General features: G+C 41.6%; 2 protein-coding genes across 6 annotated transcripts in view; one reads left to right on the top strand and one right to left on the bottom strand.

Moving 5' to 3' along the window:
- The window catches only part of SULF1 (sulfatase 1), a 211,122-nt gene extending 195,796 nt beyond the window's left edge, over window positions 1–15,326 (top strand). Inside the window, exon 22 of the mRNA XM_081501819.1 lies at window positions 15,253–15,326. Within this exon, the coding sequence (XP_081357945.1) occupies window positions 15,253–15,274 (22 nt within the window). The 3' untranslated portion in view covers window positions 15,275–15,326. The remainder of the gene's footprint in view (window positions 1–15,252) is intronic.
- SLCO5A1 (solute carrier organic anion transporter family member 5A1) overlaps window positions 2,721–18,495 on the bottom strand; it is a 270,020-nt gene continuing 254,245 nt past the window's right edge. For all 5 annotated transcript variants that reach the window (XM_081501821.1, XM_081501824.1, XM_081501823.1 and 2 more), the window contains 4 exons: window positions 11,876–12,035; window positions 9,435–9,676; window positions 5,210–5,274; window positions 2,721–3,251 (listed from right to left, as the gene is read on the bottom strand). In XM_081501821.1, coding sequence (XP_081357947.1) covers window positions 2,794–3,251; window positions 5,210–5,274; window positions 9,435–9,676; window positions 11,876–12,035 — 925 coding nt within the window. In that variant the 3' untranslated portion in view covers window positions 2,721–2,793. The remainder of the gene's footprint in view (window positions 3,252–5,209; window positions 5,275–9,434; window positions 9,677–11,875; window positions 12,036–18,495) is intronic.

The raw sequence follows: 18,495 nt of genomic DNA, 5'->3' as shown, positions 1-18,495 counted from the left end.
GGAGAGTGGCAATTAAACTTATATTAGGAGTGGTGACTCTAAAGTAACATCACCAATTTATTATCAAGCATATGAGGACCTTATATATACAATCAAATGGCGTCATTTAGCAAACAGTCACTTTAGTTAACTACTTAATATTCCAATGATGCCACCTGAACCCAAAGCGCTTTGGAATCAACTCTTAATTGGTACATATTCCAAAACATCAGTCTCCCATGATTTTTACTGCTTATTTTACTTTTACCAACAACATGGTAATGATATACCTGCTACTTATAAGTACCAGATATTTGAGGAAGTACAACATTAACATTGTGGTGTACAGTTCAGGCCAATTTCTTTGAATTCTGACCTAATCAACCCAAAGGATTGTATAGATTGGCAGATGGTAACTGGGTAAAATGGCTTCTGATAAGGAAATGACACTCGGTGATGGCTGAACTGAATGAATCTTCAAGGTAAAGACAGGGAGGGATCTCTATTTATACCTGATTTCTGATACCATCATTTCTGATCATAGATTTCTAAGGGCAGCGCTCTTTTTTAAAATGTTATAACAGGAAGAGAGAAATTCTAAGAGTGTTGAAACACACAATCTTAGCTACAAAATTAAAAAAAAAAAAAAAGAAGTGCCAACCTTACCAAATTCTCTCAATGCAGTTTCTCAAAAATCAGAGGAAAATTTAGAAGACAACCCCATCTCTCCGCAATCTACCTATGTTTTGCTCCAACCCAATAAGAAACTTTCTCTTCTAAAGGATCAAAGATCTCCCACAAAGGGTGAGGGGGATTACAAAGGCCCCAGAGTAGACTCCAAGACATAAAGCAGTATTCTCTGAAGATCCTCAAAATACACCAAGTTGACCAAAGTTTGACAGACACAGTGTAATTACAGGCAATGGTGCTTCTTATGACAGCCAAACAAGTCTGCTCCAAGGAAGTCCTTAGTCACCCAGGACTGCCAACTCCACCCTGTAGACATTATTTAGTCTAACTGCCAACTCCACCCTATAGAGAACCTCTCCATAAACTGCTTGCAACCAAGAGAACCATTTGACCAACACCATTCCTAGTTACAGAAGAAAACAATCTTGAACCAGGAATATTCACACAACTCCACCCGTGCACCCATGGATGGAGGGCAAAAAGCCAGGAATCATGGGTCAATCACATTCCCTCTACTGAAGAGTGTAAATGAGACAAGAAAACCATTTCCCAAACCAGCCTTACATAAGCCTAGGCTCGTTGGCAGAAACAGTTCTCCATCATATTGATGTTTGTACATTACAGTCCCTTCTGAGTTGTCATAAATCTTTTTCTGAGCAGCCAAATTCCACAGGTTAATTTGCATCAGTTTACAGTGCCATCAGGAGGCACCTACCTTCAGAACCACATAGAAAACATTCCATGTGGATCTAAATCAAAGTGATGTGCTGAGAGGTACCGAAAAGGATGGTAGCTGTTGAACCCCAAGTGCATTTAGGAACAGAAAAATCCTCTCCCAAAATCACTTCAGGAAAGTTACAATAGAAAGAAACTAAAAGGAGGTATAAAATGGTTCTAACTCTGATAAGGTAGGATTCAGTATGACAGGCCAGTTTATTTTAAATAATTTTCAACCTTTACTGAGGATCATCACCAAGATCTGGCTCACAGATCTCCCTCCTTTGTTCAACATGGATTTCATGTCACAGGTACAGCTTTCCTGATTAAATGACTCCATTTTCACAACAACCACAGCAATTCTCTGCACATAAAAAAGAAAACTACAGACCTGCTAGTGTTTCCAGGTATATAACTAAAGTGATCAGGTGAGACTCGATCTTACTTCTGTGGGATTTCTTTTTTCCAACTCTTTTGAGCGTCAAGGTTACAATTTTCAACAACTCTTACATGGGCCCTTAAAAGCTAAAGAATTTCTGCAGCAATTTTCTTTGGATGGGAAAGCCATCAGTTTCTTTTCTTATTATGCATCTCAAATGAAAGTTTCTAGCCATATTGTTTAGCACAGGAGTGTTAAAGTCCCTTATGAAAGACTCCTGTAGTTTATATTCAAGCTCTCAAGTTCATGACTCAGCAGCTTCCTTTATAGTGAGACAGACAGACTAAAAGAGAATGTGTCTTATGAAACAAAGTAGCTGTTCCCTTTCTCATGCTATGCTTATGGTTCTGGTGAAGCATTTAGGTTCTACCTGATTTTTAATTCTACTATGGCTTAAAAAGCTATGAACAGTACTTTAGGGAAAGTTTAGCTTCCTCTTTTCAAAAAACCTATCTGCTTTAGTCTCTGAAAGCAAAAGTAACATGCTGCACTTATATTTTCCAATCAAATTGCATAGTTGAGGCAAATTCATTTGTGCTTTGTAGCAGAACTCACAGTAGTTGTTCATATCTAAAAACCTTGATTTGTAAATGCAAAGTCATGGTCAAGCTCACCCTTGTTCGGAGTGTATGCTAATGATATGCACCGCCATTACGCTTCCCAAGATTTTGTTAACCACACCCCCAGCCTTCTACCATATCAGAGCATGAGCGTCAAATTAACATCTGAGAAATGGTAACAAATCTATCTAAACTCCTCCTTGGAGAGAAGGAGGAAAGGCTCATTCTTGTTGAGGTATCCAGCCCTCAATCAACAGTGGCTGTGTATAGTGAGTTTTGTTGGTTTGAGGATTGTGTCTTTAGAGGTTAAAAAAAGAAAGAAAAGAAGGCACGGGTGTTTCTCAAGTCGCCATATTCAACTCAACCAACAAAACCAAAGTCTTCCATTTTCAAGCTTCAGGAGGGAGGCTACATGGCCGCAGGGCTTTCTTCCAGCCCCAGGTCTGGGGAGGAACTTATTGCTTCTGGGAATGGCCCCGGGTAGGTCTGTGCTGTGTACTGGATCCCTTTTTGCAGAGCAGTCTCTTCCTGGAATTCTCCCTGGGTGCTGAACGTGGGACAAGATCTAGTCCGGGCAGCCTTATTGGCACTGTCGGGGTGGCCCACCGTCTCACTGACAGTGCTCAGAGGGAACTCTCTCCACCTCTGCCTCTGCAGTTCTTCCTCCTTGAATTTAATGGAGTACCAGGCCAGAAAAATAAAGATAAAACCAACAAATTTGAGGCCGGCTGCTAAACCAAAATAGACAAAACGAAATGACGTGACATTGTACTCCCAGCAAGAGCCTTGCACTCCACACTCCTGTTGCCAGAGCATGCAGGTGGTGTCAATAACTGCTCCAAAGTAAATTGGAGTCGGAATGTATGCTAGAGTAGTAGGGGAAAAGAAAAAGAAAAAGTGTTAGCACATCTTGTAAGAGGAAACAGATTTGTAAATTAACAGAATACCTGTTTACTCTAAAATCAGTTGAGAGGAGTGGTTTTTCTGTGTTACTTGTTTTTTTGTAAATATACATCACATCTTGTCATAATATTCTTATTATAGACATGTTCACTACTACTTTAAATCTTTCACTTCACAGCTCAGTCAGAATGTGCTTTGGGTTTTAGACATTTTATGATGTTTGTTTTATAAGTATTACTTATTAGACATATTATGACATGACATGTCTAAAAAGCAAGAACACATTTTTATGTCTGCTCAATATTAGATAACAACTTAACTTGGAAAAGAATTTTAAAAAGAATATATGCATGTATATTCATAACTGAATTACTTTGCTACACATCTGAAACTAACACAACATTGTTAATCAACTATACTCCAATACAAAATAAAAAGCTAAAAAAAAAAAAGAATTTTACAAAAGATTTTATTAAGTTAAAATGAGCAATAATATGTTTTTGGACATAAAAATTTCCATTGATAAAAATGTAATTAGGGAGGGGAGTTCCCTGCGTGTCCAGTGGTTAGGACTCTATGCTTTCACTGTCATGGCCCTGGGTTCAGTTCCTGGCCCAGGAACTAAGATCTTGAAAGCCACGTCGCATGGCACCTCCCCCCCAAAAAAGTTAGATTAAAATCTGAAATTTTTTAAAAAATAAGCCACTCAATTCAAGGCACTAGAAGCCTATGATGCCCACTGACAAGTCCTCACTCTTGGTCTGGGCCATCAACCACAACAGAAGACAAAAAAGGAAGACCAGAGAGGATTCCTGTTGCCAATGGTCAGATGTTTTTAAATGTTTAAAATGTTTCACCCCTCAAAACTGAAATAAGCAACTTGAATTAAAAAAAAAAAATTTTGTCCTGTGGATGATGATACTGATTACTGAGGAAAATAACAGCTGAAGAAAATGACAGACTACCTCTTAAGAAAGAAAACAATATGCTTGACAATGAGGAAGTCATATAAAAATATACTGAAGTCAGTCAAGGTAATGGAGCACTTCACACACTGCTCCCCAGTCACTGTCCCAAGACATCACAGGTGATGCAATGTTTGTAGAAGTCAGAAGGATGTTCTTCGAGTCCAAATAAACTCTGTGACTTACGACATTGACACAGTGCTAACGAGCTTCTCTGTTAATAAGAAATCTTGCTGCTGTTTAGTCGCTGTCATGTTTGACTCTTTGCGACCTCAGGCTCCTCAGTCCACGGAATTTTCCAGGCAAGAATACTGGAGTGGGTTGCCATTTCCTCCTCCAGGGGATCTTCCCGACCCAGGGATCAAACCCGTGTTTCCTGCATTGGCAGGTGGATTCTTTACCACTGAGCCACTAAGTAAAGCTTAGTCCCTATATATCAATTTGGACATCTTTTTTTCCATTTAGAATTTTTATTTCTTTTTCTCAGAAAATTTCATCAGCATACTCTTTACTCAGTCCAATACAATTACTAGAAAGAAGCAAGGAACTGAAATTTTCAGACACACATACACACAAAGTAAGCACTAATTCCCATCATTTTCATGTTACAAAGTCACAAAAAGGACAGAAACACCAGGACTGTAAGCCCACAACAGTTTCTTGGTTCAAGATTTCTTACTGTACAAAACTCTGGGGAATTTAGTCCAAGTGCACACTCAGAGTGTAAGAGAAACTGATCAAAAGTCAGTTTTGTTTTGTTTCATCAGCGACAGAGTGGGTCAGCTTTTGGTTTAAATCAGAAAATGAGGAAGTTGTGCCTGCCCACTAACGTGTAAAAAAACTCCTAGCTATACGAATGGTAACAAGTGATCTGACTTGACATTTTTAAAGGACAGTGAAAATTTGGTATCTGCAAAGAGGAACTAAAAGGCACTATGGGAAATTTAGGAACATACCAAGTGTTCTCAATAAAACAAACTGCATTCCCAGGGCAAAAGGCCTCTCTTCATCTTTTACAGACCTACAAAGAAGGGAAAGAAATATTTTAGAATAAGGGCCTCAAGAAAATGAATGTCAAGTCAAACCTGCTTAGCTGCAGGGCCAGGGACCACATAGATAATGGGCCAAAATATTGAATTCGCTAGAAGTTACTAACAATAGTCGAACAAGACTGCTTATCGCTAAATCACTGAATAAAGGTCTCCCCAGTGAAGACTCCAAAGAACTCTGATTAACTCCACTTTTTGTGTAAATAACAGGTGGAAGGACAAAGGTTCAGGGCTGAAAGTACAGAAGCACCTCTGAGTTTGCAAAATCAATTCTGTTAAAAAAAAAAAGGTAATCCTAACTATTGCATTCTTTTTCTGTTTGCCTGCATTTTCAGAATGGCACACTGAAATTTACTTCTACGATTTCTAAAGGAAAAATACAGAGAAAAAAGGTTTTTTTCTAACAGTCCCAAAATGTATCGGAAATAAGTCAAAAGTTAGAAACAGAATGAATCCTCCCCCGTCACCTCACTTTTTCTTCTTTTCCTAAAACTTAAGTTTCAAGTAATTCCCACATGGCAGGATGATTGGAGTCTATTGATTTTATAATTCAGTTCAGTTCAGTTGTTCAGTCGTGTCTGACTCTTTGCGACCCCATGAATCACAGCATGCCAGGCCTCCCTGTCCATCAACAACTCCCGGAGTCTACCCAAACCCATGTCCATCAAGTCGGTGATGCCATCCAGCCATCTCATCCTCTGTTGTCCCCATCTCCTCCTGCCCCCAATCCTTCCCAGCATCAGAGTCTTTTCCAATGAGTCAACTCTTTCCATCAGGTGGCCAAAAGTATTGGAGTTTCAGCTTCAACATCAGTCCTTCCAATGAATACCCAGGACTGATCTCCTTTAGGATGGACTGGTTGGATCTCCTTGCAGTCCAAGGGACTCTCAAGAGTCTTCGCCAACACCACAGTTCAAAAGCATCAATTCTTTGGCACTCAGCTTTCTTCACCGTCCAACTCTCACATCCATTACATGACCACTGGAAAAACCATAGCCTTGACTAGAAGGACCTTTGTTGGCAAAGTAATGTCTCTGCTTTTAAATATGCTATCTAGGTTGGTCATAACCTTCCTTCCAAGGAGTAAGCGTCTTTTAATTTCATGGCTGCAGTCACCATCAGCAGTGATTTTGGAGCCCCAAAAAATAAAGTCTGATACTGTTTCCACTGTTTCCCCATCTATTTCCCATGAAGTGATGGGACCAGATGCCATGATCTTAGTTTTCTGAACGTTGAGCTTTAAGTCGACTTTTTCACTCTCCTCTTTCACTTTCATCAAGAGGCTCTTTAGTTCTTCACTTTCTGCCGTAAGGGTGGTGTTATCTGCATATCTGAGGTTATTGATATTTCTCCCGGCAATCTTGATTCCACCTTGTATTTATTCCAGTCCAGTGTTTCTCATGATGTACTCTGCATATAAGTTAAATAAGCAGGGTGACAATATACAGCCTTGACGTACTCCTTTTCCTATTTGGAACCAGTCTATTGTTCCATGTCCAGTTCTAACTGTTGCTTCCTGACCTGCATAGAGGTTTCTCAAGAGACAGGTCAGGTGGTCTGGAATTCCCATCTCTTTCAGAATTTTCCACAGTTTATTGTGATCCACACAGTCAAAGGCTTTGGCATAGTCAATAAAGCAGACATAGATGTTTTTCTGGAACTCTCTTGCTTTTTCGATGATCCAGCAGGTGTTGGCAATTTGATCTCTGGTTCCTCTGCCTTTTCTAAAACCAGCTTGAACATCTGGAAGTTCATGGTTCACGTATTGCTGAAGCCTGGCTTGGAGAATTTTGAGCATTACTTTACTAGCATGTGAGATGAGTGCAATTGTGCGGTAGTCTGAGCATTCTTTGGCATTGCCTTTCTTTGGGATTGGAGTGAAAACTGACCTTTTCCAGTCCTGTGGCCACTGCCGAGTTTTCCATATTTGCTGGCATATCGAGTGCAGCACTTTCAGAGAATCATCTTGTAGGATTTGAAATAGCTCAACTGGAATTCCATCACCTCCACTAGCTTTGTTAGTAGTGATGCTTTCTAAGGCCCACTTGACTTCACATTTCAGGATGTCTGGTTCTAGGTGAGTGATCACACCATTGTGATTATCTGGGTCATGAAGATCTTTTTTGTACAGTTTTTCTGTGTATTCTTGCCACCTCTTCTTAATATCTTCTGCTTCTGTTAAGTCCATACCATTTCTGTCCTTTATCGAGCCCATCTTTGCATGAAATGTTCCCTTGGTATCTCTAATTTTCTTGAAGAGATCTCTAGTCTTTCCCATTCTGTTGTTTTCCTCTATTTCTTTGCATTGATCGCTGAGGAAGGCTTTCTTATCTCTCCTTGCTATTCTTTGGAACTTGCATTCAGATGGGAATATCTTTCCTTTTCTCCTTTGCTTTTCGCTTCTCTTCTTTTCCCAGCTATTTGTAAGGCCTGCTCAGACAGCCATTTTGCTTTTTTGCATTAGCAAAGATTAAATGGCTCCTTTTCTGAAGTTTTGGGTTAGAAGACAACTGATGATCTGCCATGTTTAAACATTATTAAACAGGCACCTCTTTTCTAGTTATTTAACATCTCATTTAAGAGATGTTAAATAAAGTTCAAAGTATTAGATTATTAATGATTCCCATTTTTTTCATGATGAAGTACATTATCCTTTCTAGACCATACACATAGAGCTCTCAGTATGCAATGTGAAATTCTCGAGGACCAGTGTGCTTGTCATCTTTTCCCCTAATTTGTTTATTTTCTTACAGCAATTTCCCAAGTGTGGTACACACTGTTGTTACTCTATAAGTATCTGCTGACTGAGGATCTGAGGATTGGTCCCAAACCAACGGGACTAGTGGGACTCCTGGGTGCCATTTGTTATCTTGCCATCAAGGAATGCATCAGCTGAGCAACATCTAAATCAGCATCCCATAAAAGGGAAGCCAGAATATGCAGAACTGGCAGGCAAGCAGCCAAACCTCCCTGCTAAGAAAGACATCTCAGCAGGTGCATCCCACCAGAAGCCAGAATCCTGGGTTACCAAGGAGCCCAGGGAGGGCACAAAAGGGAGACTGAAGACTGACACCCCTCTCCTTCCTTCATCACCCTGCATCCCAGTCCCCCTAAAGCTGCTGTGACTATGCTTTCATCTCTTCACCACACCGTCCACTCCCTTCCTTGGTCTATGGCCATCTTTACTGCAAATACCAACACTCTGATTCGAATGTGTTGGTGTCAACATTTTAAATAGAGCCTCCATTAAGGTAACCTCCATATTCTCTCTTAGAAGCAAAACAAAAACAAAAAAAAACCACACAAACGGGACATATAATACAGCAAAGAAAGCACAGCACGAACAACTTAAAATTACATTTCCTAGTCTGCCCTTTCCTTGATTCAGTGCCAAAATGTTATATGACAGTGAAATTAATGAAATAAGCATTTGGAATTGCAAGCCCAGCAACAATGGTCACTGATCCTGGAGGTATTAACTACCTACAAGGTCAGAGATAATATTCTTAGCTGTATGTACAATTTAGTGACTTCACCAAATGACTTGTCACCTCCTCTCGGGCCAGGCTTATTGTAGCTAATAGTCATAGCTTTCAGCTCCTGAACTTGAACCTTTCCGTAGAGACTTCAGGAACAAAAGGCATCCAAAAAAAGTTTCACTGAACTATGTGGATATAATTCATCTAAATAAAAAAAGTTCTGGAGTATGAAATGTTGCTGTTGTTTAGCTGCTAAGTCATGACTGACTCTTTTGCAACCCCATGGACTGCAGCCCACCAGGCTCCTCTGTCCATGGGATTTCTCAGGCAAGAATACCAGAGTGGGTTGCCATTTCCTTCTCCAGGGGATCTTCCTGACCCAGGGATCGAATCCATGTCTCCTGCACTGGCAGGGAGATTCTTTACCACTGAGCCATCTGGGATGCCCAATGAAATGTTACCATCTTCCTTTCCCTTCCTGACTTGGGAAAACTCCCTTCTCTTAAGTTCACCAGGTAAATGTCTGAGCACTTTCCTGCACAATCTCATTTTGCTTTCATCATCACTTTTACCACATCAGTCCCCAGTCTGGAATAAAAATTCTGGCAATTCTGAGTGTATAACCCAACCTAGACATTGAACACCATCCTCACCTGAGTGTTACTATGATGGCTGACGGTTGGGCGCATGCTGTGATGAAGGTCACTATGAACAGAAAAACTAAGAATGGGATGAGGGTGTTACAGGACCGTTTACATTTCCCGGACACAGCGTAGCCATTCTCATTGAGGTACGTCTTGACGATAACCACGCGGAGCTGGCTGCGTTGTCCCACTGTGGGTGGCGTGATCACCTGGCGGCTCTGAACACAGGTGCATTCTGTGTAGTTCCTCATCTAAGTGATAATAAGGATCAGTCGGATGCCAATCAAAAGCAAAATTCAGCATATGAACAGTCTGAGTTAAAAGGCTCTAAAATCATTCTAGCATTTAAAAATATGCAGAATAGTTCATTGAAAGTATCTTCTGGGAGTTCCCTGGTGGCCTAGTGGTTAAGATTCCAGGCTTTCACTGTTGCAGCCTGGGTTCAATCCCTGATCAGAGAACTGAGGTCCCACAAGCTGTGCAGCACAGCCAAAAAAAGAAAAAAGAGAAGGAAATATCTTCCTCATTTTAACAGTAAGGATTCAAAAAGTGCATCTAACAACATCAAAATCTGCTGCTCTAGGTTGTTTAAACTTTGAGTAGAAGCCTTCAATACTCAATCCTATACTATTCATGTTCCATAAGGGCTTCCCAGGTGGCAAGGTGGTAAAGAATCCACCTGTCAATGCAGGAGACTCAGATTCAATCCCTGGGTTGGGAAGATCCCCTGGAGTAGGAAATGGCAACCCACTCTGGTATTCTTGCCTGGAAAATCCCAGGGACAGAGGAGCCTGGCAGGCTACAGTCCATGGAGTCGCAAAGAGTCAGATGGAACTGTGCACGACCACAACCATGTTCCATATCCTCATTTTGGGTCATAATCAGATGCTGCTTCAATGGATGTTCATTCTTGGGCTCTCCAAACAAAGAAGCCCCTCGAAAACAGGAACTAAATCTTATTTTTATTTGTGCTCACCAGAGTGCTTTAGCAAAACCCTGAAATAGTGTAGGATCAAATGTAAATATCTGTTAAATAAATGCAGAGAATTCACAATGCAACTATAACGACTTCAGTACCAATACTAGTGAATGTATCACTGGCTGTTTCATTTGAAACCAGCTAATACAAGGGACTCAAAAGATGTCTCAAACGAAACAGCCAATTGACCTTTCTGCCTATTATGCTGCTTTTACTGAATGGACATCAGCTGAGCTCTTGTCATTGTGACCTCTCAGCCACCGAGAGAAGCAGGAGGCACAAATACGAAGATGGGGAGCTGCGTGGCTGCCTGTGCTCCAAGGACTGTGGGCCTCTTTATATGAATGAGGGCCACGGACCAGAGGACTCAGTGGCTATGTCCTTCCCTGGGGGTGAGTGAGTCCTCTGGTCTGTGGCCCTCATTTGAAGAGCAGGTCTCATTGTCCCTTTCAATTCAGTCACACCCTGCAGCTCACCAGTTATATAATGAGGAGTTAGCAAGAGGAATCTCAATTCATCACCATAGTTTAAAACCCAAAGATCAAATATGACATCCCCAAGACACGCAGTCAATGGTATCATCCCATATCACCTGCACAGAACAAACAAAGGCACCTTAACCTTTCAATGAAAGCAGCCGCCTACAGTCTGTTATTATGCAAAGAATGGAACCAGGCTCAATAAAGAACAGAGTAGAATATGAAAACCTTCTCCCACAGTATTACTGCCTATTTATAATTCACGGGAAAGTGAATTCTCAAAATAGCCTATTCTTGGACTGACAGAAATAACTTTACTCTAAACGTTTTAAAAAAAAATCTGAATTGATAGTCTATGAACAATGGCCACTGCCCATGTTCACAGGCTCTGAGCAGGGGAGGTGCTCTCCTCTTCTCTTCTAGGCAGAGAGTGTGGTCATCTCGACCTTCACGTCCATCATCACAAGGGCCCTGTTGGGGTAGCAAAGGAGACATCCAGCACTCGACCTTATCAAGTTTCACTGGGTTGGCACAGGATGTCACTAGGGGGGGAATGATGTGGAATCAGATCACTATACTCAAAAACTCCAATTATCCCTGGGAAATAATAGTATTTATTGCATAATTTCCTTTCCTCTGGGTTTTTGACAGAAGCACGTGTGCATTCATGCTCAGTTGCTTCAGTCGTGTCCAACTCTTTGCAACCCCATGGACTGTGGCCTGCCAGGCTCCTCTGTCCATGGGATTGTCCAGGCAAGAATACTGAGTGGGTTGCTGTGCCCTCCTCCAGGGGATCTTCCTGACTCAGGAATTAAACCTGCATCTCCTGTGCCTCCTGCATTACAGGAGGATTCTTTACCCACTGAGCCACCTGGAAAACCCTTGACAGAAAATATCCTGTATCTTATTTGAAGTTTTTGGAAAAGGGAGACAAAGCCTCTGTTTGCATACAAAATTGAACAACACTACAGGAGCTTGTGAAGTATACTCACCCCGGTGCTCACATTCCCACTATTAACACAGCCAGCCAGACAAGGGTTAAAGTATGTAATTCCATCCGATCCACAGACTGGCTCATATTCATGTGTTTTACAACCACAATTAACATTGCAGCTTCCTGTCAGATTCCTATGTGGCATGGTCAGAGAGGGTCTAAGAGAGAGAAGCAGATCATGAGCCATTAACGTTTGCCAAAATAAAATTCACAGGACAGTTCTTCATGTTAAGTAAGGTGTCCGTTTTAGAGAATATATTCCCACGAAATCAAAGCCATGCTACTATGAAGTAGCACCCTAGATAATTATTTTTATGACTTTAAAACAGAACAGAAAGAAAACATTTTTCAATTTTCCCAAACTACAGATTTAGTACACTTGTATCATATTATTTATCGTGCCTCCATTCCACCCTCCATCTTGGTAATCGGAGCTCAGAAGTTCTAACCTTCCTAGAACCAAACTACTCACTCACTGCAGACGCTTGGCTCTCTATCATAACAAACTGAGGCCTCGATTTCTTTAACTGTAAAATGCAAGAAGTATTTTTCGTGCCAAATTAATAATATCGTGATGAGGACATTAATATGGAATCCATCAATCAGAGCTGTCAACACAAGTTCCTTTGACCAAAAGCCTTTGCTCTGGAATAAATTATCAAAGAAAGACAAGGGACTCCAGAATATCAAAAGAAGGTGGTTTTTTGAAGACTATCAGGAATCAGAGCACGGGTTTGATTCAGACAACCAGAGAAGAACAATTAAACTCTCCTTCCCTCAAGAATGCCCAGATGTGGGACTTCCCTAGTGGTCCACTGGTTAAGTATCTGCCTGCCAGTGCATGGGACATGGGTTTGATCCTTGGTCTGAGAATATTCCACAAGCTGAGGGGCAACAAAGCCTGTGCGCCACAACTACTGAGCCTATGTGCCCCTAGAGCCCGTGCTCCTCAACAAGAGAAGCCACGACAATGAGAAGCCCATACACTGCCACTAGAGAGTAGCCCCCCGCCCCCGAAACTAGAGAGAGCCCACACCCAGCAATGAAGACCCAGCCCTGCCAAAAGCGTTAAGAAAAGAATGAGCAGATGTGGACCCACAGGCAAACACAATAGGTTCTATTTTCTCGTGAGATCATGATTTCTAATTCAAAGAAATGATGCAATGTGAAAAACTCGAATAAAATCAGTTCAGGCAAGAAATATAAAAGGGCAAAAAAGTCAAGTAAGGTATATAGGGCCAGAGACGGAAGCGTAAGGAGATGGCTATGGAAAGGCAGAGGCAGGCAGGTACCCAGAGGGAACCCAGGGAAGGATGAAGGGGCTCAGAGTTCTCACATCCAATGACCTTCCTTTGCTTTCGAAGCCACCGTTTTTAGATGTCACTGATGAAATACTGTTCCTAAAGCCACATGGGCTGGAAATGGCAGATTTCATTCACCTGTCCAACTACTCATCATCCATTCATTCAACAGGTTATTTAGGAGTGTCTGTCATGTGCTAGGATTTACCTTTAATGACTATGTTCAGAAACCATTCATCCAGAAGCCTCCTGTTGTTTGTTCAAAGGCTTTTCTCCTGTTTCCTCCCTCACACGTTGATAACTGAGTCATCAAATTTGAACAAAAGGAACAAACTCATAGCAATATTTAAACTTTATCAAGAAAGCCTTCCAAAGAGGGAAGTAAAATAACCCCTGGTCATTCCCATCCCTCCACTGAAGTAATTTTTATCACAAGACTCATAATTATTGGGCTTCCCAGGTGGTGCTAGTGGTAAAGAACCCGCCTGCCAGTGCAGGAGACATAAGAGACACAGGCTTGATCCCTGAGTCAAGAAGATGCCCTAGAGGAGGACATGGCAACCCACACCAGTATTCTTAACTGGAGAGTCCCATGGACAGAGGAGCCAGGTGGGCTATAGTCCATAGGGCTGCAAAGAGTCGGACACAACTGAAGCGACTTAGCACTCATAATTATTATGTTCACAACACCATAACGCTTGATATTTTGAATCATACCATTTGATAGTTTTAATATACCTCTAAAAGGTGATTCTAAACCAGTAGTTCTCCACAGGGGCAATTTTGGCAGTGTCAGGAGACATTTTTGTTCGTCACAACTAAAGGGATGCTGCTGACATCTAGTGGGTAGGGGCCGGGATTGCTTCTAAATGTCCAATAGGGGCCTTCCCTGGTGGTCCAGTGGTTAAGACTTCACCTTCCAGTGCAGGGGTGGTGGGTTCGATCCCTGGTTGGGGAACTAAGATCTCACATGCCTCGGGGTCAAAAAAAACGAAAGCATAAAACAGAAGCAATATTGTAACAATTCAACAAAGACTTTAAAAATGGTCCACATCAAAGAAATCTTAAATATGTGTGTGTGTTTATATATAAAGAGTCCAACAATACCCAGAACAGCCCTTGCCCCACAAGAAAGAATAAACTCACCCAAATCTCAATACTGTATACTGAGCTGAGAAACTCTGTTCTAGACCTATTTCCACATTTCACAGATGATGAAATGGATGTTCAAGGAGGCCAAATGATTCAGTATGAGGCTGATTAGTGCTATTTTAACTGGTATCACATAAAATGTATTCTTTGTGCATTACTCTTCACTAGTTCTTCAAGAACCAAATTGCAAGCGGTGATCAAATAAAAGGAATTTATATGCCTGCATGCTTAGTCACTAAAAATGACAGGCTTCAAATCCATACAATAGGGTTATTACTATGCCTATTTAGAAGTCACAAGGAATTTCTTATTAACAGCATGCTTTGTATTCATTTATGACAGCCACAGATTCCAAATACCTCTCCTTTGTGGGTATGTTCACTCAAGAGAAAGAAATCTAAAGAGAATGTCAACAGACACAACACACATGATGACAGGAAGGCAAAAGATTTCCTGAGTTCTGGAAACAAAGGCACAGTCCCAGGTCACCCTTGGGTACACTTGCTATTCTCTTGAGATCATGATGTCTGACACAAAGAAATGATGGGAGTATCAAAAGTTCTAACAAAATCAAAAGAAACAACAAATATAAAAGCAGTGGGAAAGGCCATAGTGGCACAAAAAAAGAAAGATGCTGACACAGTTAACCCTTTACACTGCACTGATAAAAAAACATTATTTTTAATAATAGTGTCAGGTTTCCCTGGTAACTCAGAGGCTAAAGGATCTGCCTGCAGTGCGGGAGACCTGGGTTTAATTCCTGGGTCAGGAAGATCCCCTGGAGAAGGGAATGGCAACCCACTCCAGTATTCTTGTCTGGAGAATCCCACGGACAGAGGAACCTGGCAGGCTACAAAGGGGTAGCAAAGAGTCGGACACGACTTGAGCAACTAACACTTTCACTTTCTTTCTGCCAATGCAGGAGACACAAGTTTGATTCCTGATCCAGGAAAATCCCACATGCCATGGAACAACTAAGTCCGTGCACCACAACTATTGAGCCTGTGCTCTAGAGCCTGGGAGCCGCAACCACTGAACCCCTACCAGCAACTATTGAAGCCTGTGTTCCTCAACAAGAGAAGCTACAGCAATGAGAAGCCCACATACCACAACTAGAGAATAGCCCTTGCTCGGCACAACTAGAGAAAGCCTGTGCATAGCAATGAAGACCCAACGCAGTCATAAATAAATAAATTATTTTTAAAAAAGAAAGAATAATAATGTCTTATTTCACTATAACTTATGCTCCAGAAGACAGACTGGATTATAATAATAGTGCAAGCGCTGAAATCTGAGTCACACCAAGCAACCTCTTATTATCTGAGCTGAGCCTGTCCTGGGAGAACACAATGCACTAACACTGTAGTATCCACACTCATCCTTGTGCAAAGGGACGGTATCTCCTTTCCAGTAAACAAAAACGTCTCCGACAAGCCAGCCTTGCAAGCAAGAGGTTCATGTTAACTCAAGGTCCATGTAAGTGTTCTTTCCATGACAGGAACAAGGACTCACTAACAAATGCCTTATAACTGCCTGGTCCAAGCTGGAAACCTGAGTCACACGTTACACGTTACTATAAAAATCATGGAATAATAGAATTGGAGAGATGGGAGGAGTTTCTGAGGTTAACTAAGATAACTGACTAATTTCAAAGCCTAGGAAACTATGAGAGGTATAATGACACACCCTGCCATCATTGAAGCTGGAAGAAAACTAGCCACAGGGAGACCAAAATGAACAAAAAATAGGAAAGAAGAACAAGCTTGCTGCCTAATCTTCATTAAATCAACTGTTTAAGGATTGATGTTTATTTACAGTAATATACAACAATAAATGTCTTCCGAGGTGGTTCAGGGGTAAACAATCCACCTGCTAGTGCAGGAGATGCCAAAGACATGGGTTCAATCCCCGGATTGGGAAGATCCCCTGGAGAAGGAAATGGCAACCCACTCCAGTATTCTTGCCTGAAAAATTCCATGGACAGAGGAGCCTGGCAGGCTACAGTCCATGAGGTCGCAAAGAGTTGTACATGACTGAGCGACTGAGCACACACATACAACAATAAAACAGACAGTGATTTAATGTAAGCAGTGGGTCAAGGAGTAAAGGAAAGATATACCCATCTGAATGCAGAGTTCCAAAAAATAGCAAGGACAGATAAGAAAGCCTTCCTAAGTGATCAATGAAAAGAAATAGAGAGGAAAAAAAGAACGGGAAAGACTAGAGATATCGTCAAGAAGCTTAGAGATACCAAGGAAACATTTCATGCAAAGATGGACACAATAAAGGCCAGAAATGGTATGAACCTAACAGAGGCAGAAGATATTAAAAAGAGGTGGCAAGAGTACACAGAAGAACTATACAAAAAAAGATCTTTATGACCCAGATAACCACAATGATGTGATCAGTCACCTAGGGCCAGACATCCTGGAGTCCAAAGTCAAGTGGGCTTAGGAAGAGTCACTATGACCAAAGTTTGTGGAGGTGATGGAATTCCAGCTGAGCTATTTCAAATCCTAAAAGATGATGCTGTGAAAGTGCTGCGACTCAATATGCCAGCAAATTTGGAAAACTCATCAGTGACCACAGGACTGGAAAAGATCAGTTTTCATTCCAATTCCAAAGAAAGGCAATGTCAGGAATGTTCAAACTACCACACAATTGCACTCATTTCACACTCTAGCAAAGTAATGCTCAAAATTCTCCAAGCCAGGCTTCAACAGTGTGTGAACCGAGAAACTCCAGATGTTCAAGCTGAATTTAGAAAAAGCAGGGGAAACAGATCAAGTTGCTAACATCCGTTGGATGAAAGAAAAAGCAAGAGAGCTCCAGAAAAACATCTACTTCTGCTTCATTGATTCGCTAAAGCCTTTGTGTGGATCACAATGAATTCCACCTTCTGAGAAACCTGTATGCAGGTCAGGAAGAAACAGTTAGAACCAGACATGGAACAACGGACTGGCTCCAAACTGGGAAAGGGTATCAAGGCTGTGTATTGTCATCCTGCTTATTTAACTTATATGCAGGGTACATCATGTGAAATGCCGGGCTGGATGAAGCACAAGCTGGAATCAAGATTGCTGGGAGAAATATCAATAACTCAGATGACATCACCTTTATGGCAGAAAGCAAAGAGAAACTAAAGAGCTTCTTGATAAAGGTGAAAGAGGAGAGTAAAAAATTTGGCTTAAAACTCAACATTCAAAAAACTAAGATCATGGCATCTGGTTCCATCACTTCATGGCAAATAGATGGGGAAACAATGAAAACAGTGACGGACTTTATTTTCAGGGGTTCCAAAATCACTGAAGATGGTGACTGCAGCCACAAAATTAAAAGATTCTTGTTCCTTGGAAGAAAAGCTATGACAAAGCTAGACAGCATATTAAAAAGCAGAGACATCACTTTGCCAACAAAGGTCCATCTAGTCAAAGCTATAGTTTTTCCAGTAGTCATGAATGGATTTGAGAGTTGGACCATTAAGAAGGCTGAGCACCGAAGAATTGATGCTTTTGAACTGTGGTGTTGGAGAAGACGCTTGAGAGTCTCTTGGAGACTGCAATGAGATCAAACCAGTCAATCCTAAAGGAAATCAATACTGACTACTCATTGGAAGGACTGATGATGAAGCTGAAGCTCCAATACTCTGGCTACCTGATGCGAAGAGCTGACTCATTGGAAAAGACCCTGATGCTGGGAAAGATTGAAGGCAGGAGAAGGGGACGACAGAGGATGAGATGGTTGGATGGCATCACCGACTCAATGGACATAAGTTTAAGCAAGCTTTGGGCGATGGTGAAGGTCAGGGAAGCCTGGCGTGCTGCAGTCCATGAGGTCTCAAAGAGTTGGACATGACTGAGTGACTGAACAACAACAGCTCCGTGTAAGTGGCCACACTTTAGCTTGAGTGTTCTGCTCCTTCTTCTTCCTCTACTGCGGCTTTCCTGGCACTTAGTTCTCACTGTGCCTAAGCGTTAGAGTCAGAAGGAGCAGGTTAGGGAATTCCCTGGTGGTCCAGTGTTAGGACCACTGTACTTTCACTGCTGAAGGCAGGTTTAATCCCTGGTGAGGGAACTAAGATCCCACAAGCTGTGTGGCAAGACCAAAATATAAGAGTGGCTTCAACTCCATATCCACAATTCTCAAGCACCACAAACAAACCTAG

The sequence above is a fragment of the Giraffa tippelskirchi genome, chromosome 6 (assembly GCF_054371585.1).
Source record: "Giraffa tippelskirchi isolate mGirTip1 chromosome 6, T2T-mGirTip1v1.2.pri, whole genome shotgun sequence".
NCBI classification, from domain to species: Eukaryota; Metazoa; Chordata; class Mammalia; order Artiodactyla; family Giraffidae; genus Giraffa; species Giraffa tippelskirchi.
Note: the sequence above shows the minus strand (reverse complement) of the source record. Positions and strands in the feature narration are given on the sequence as shown.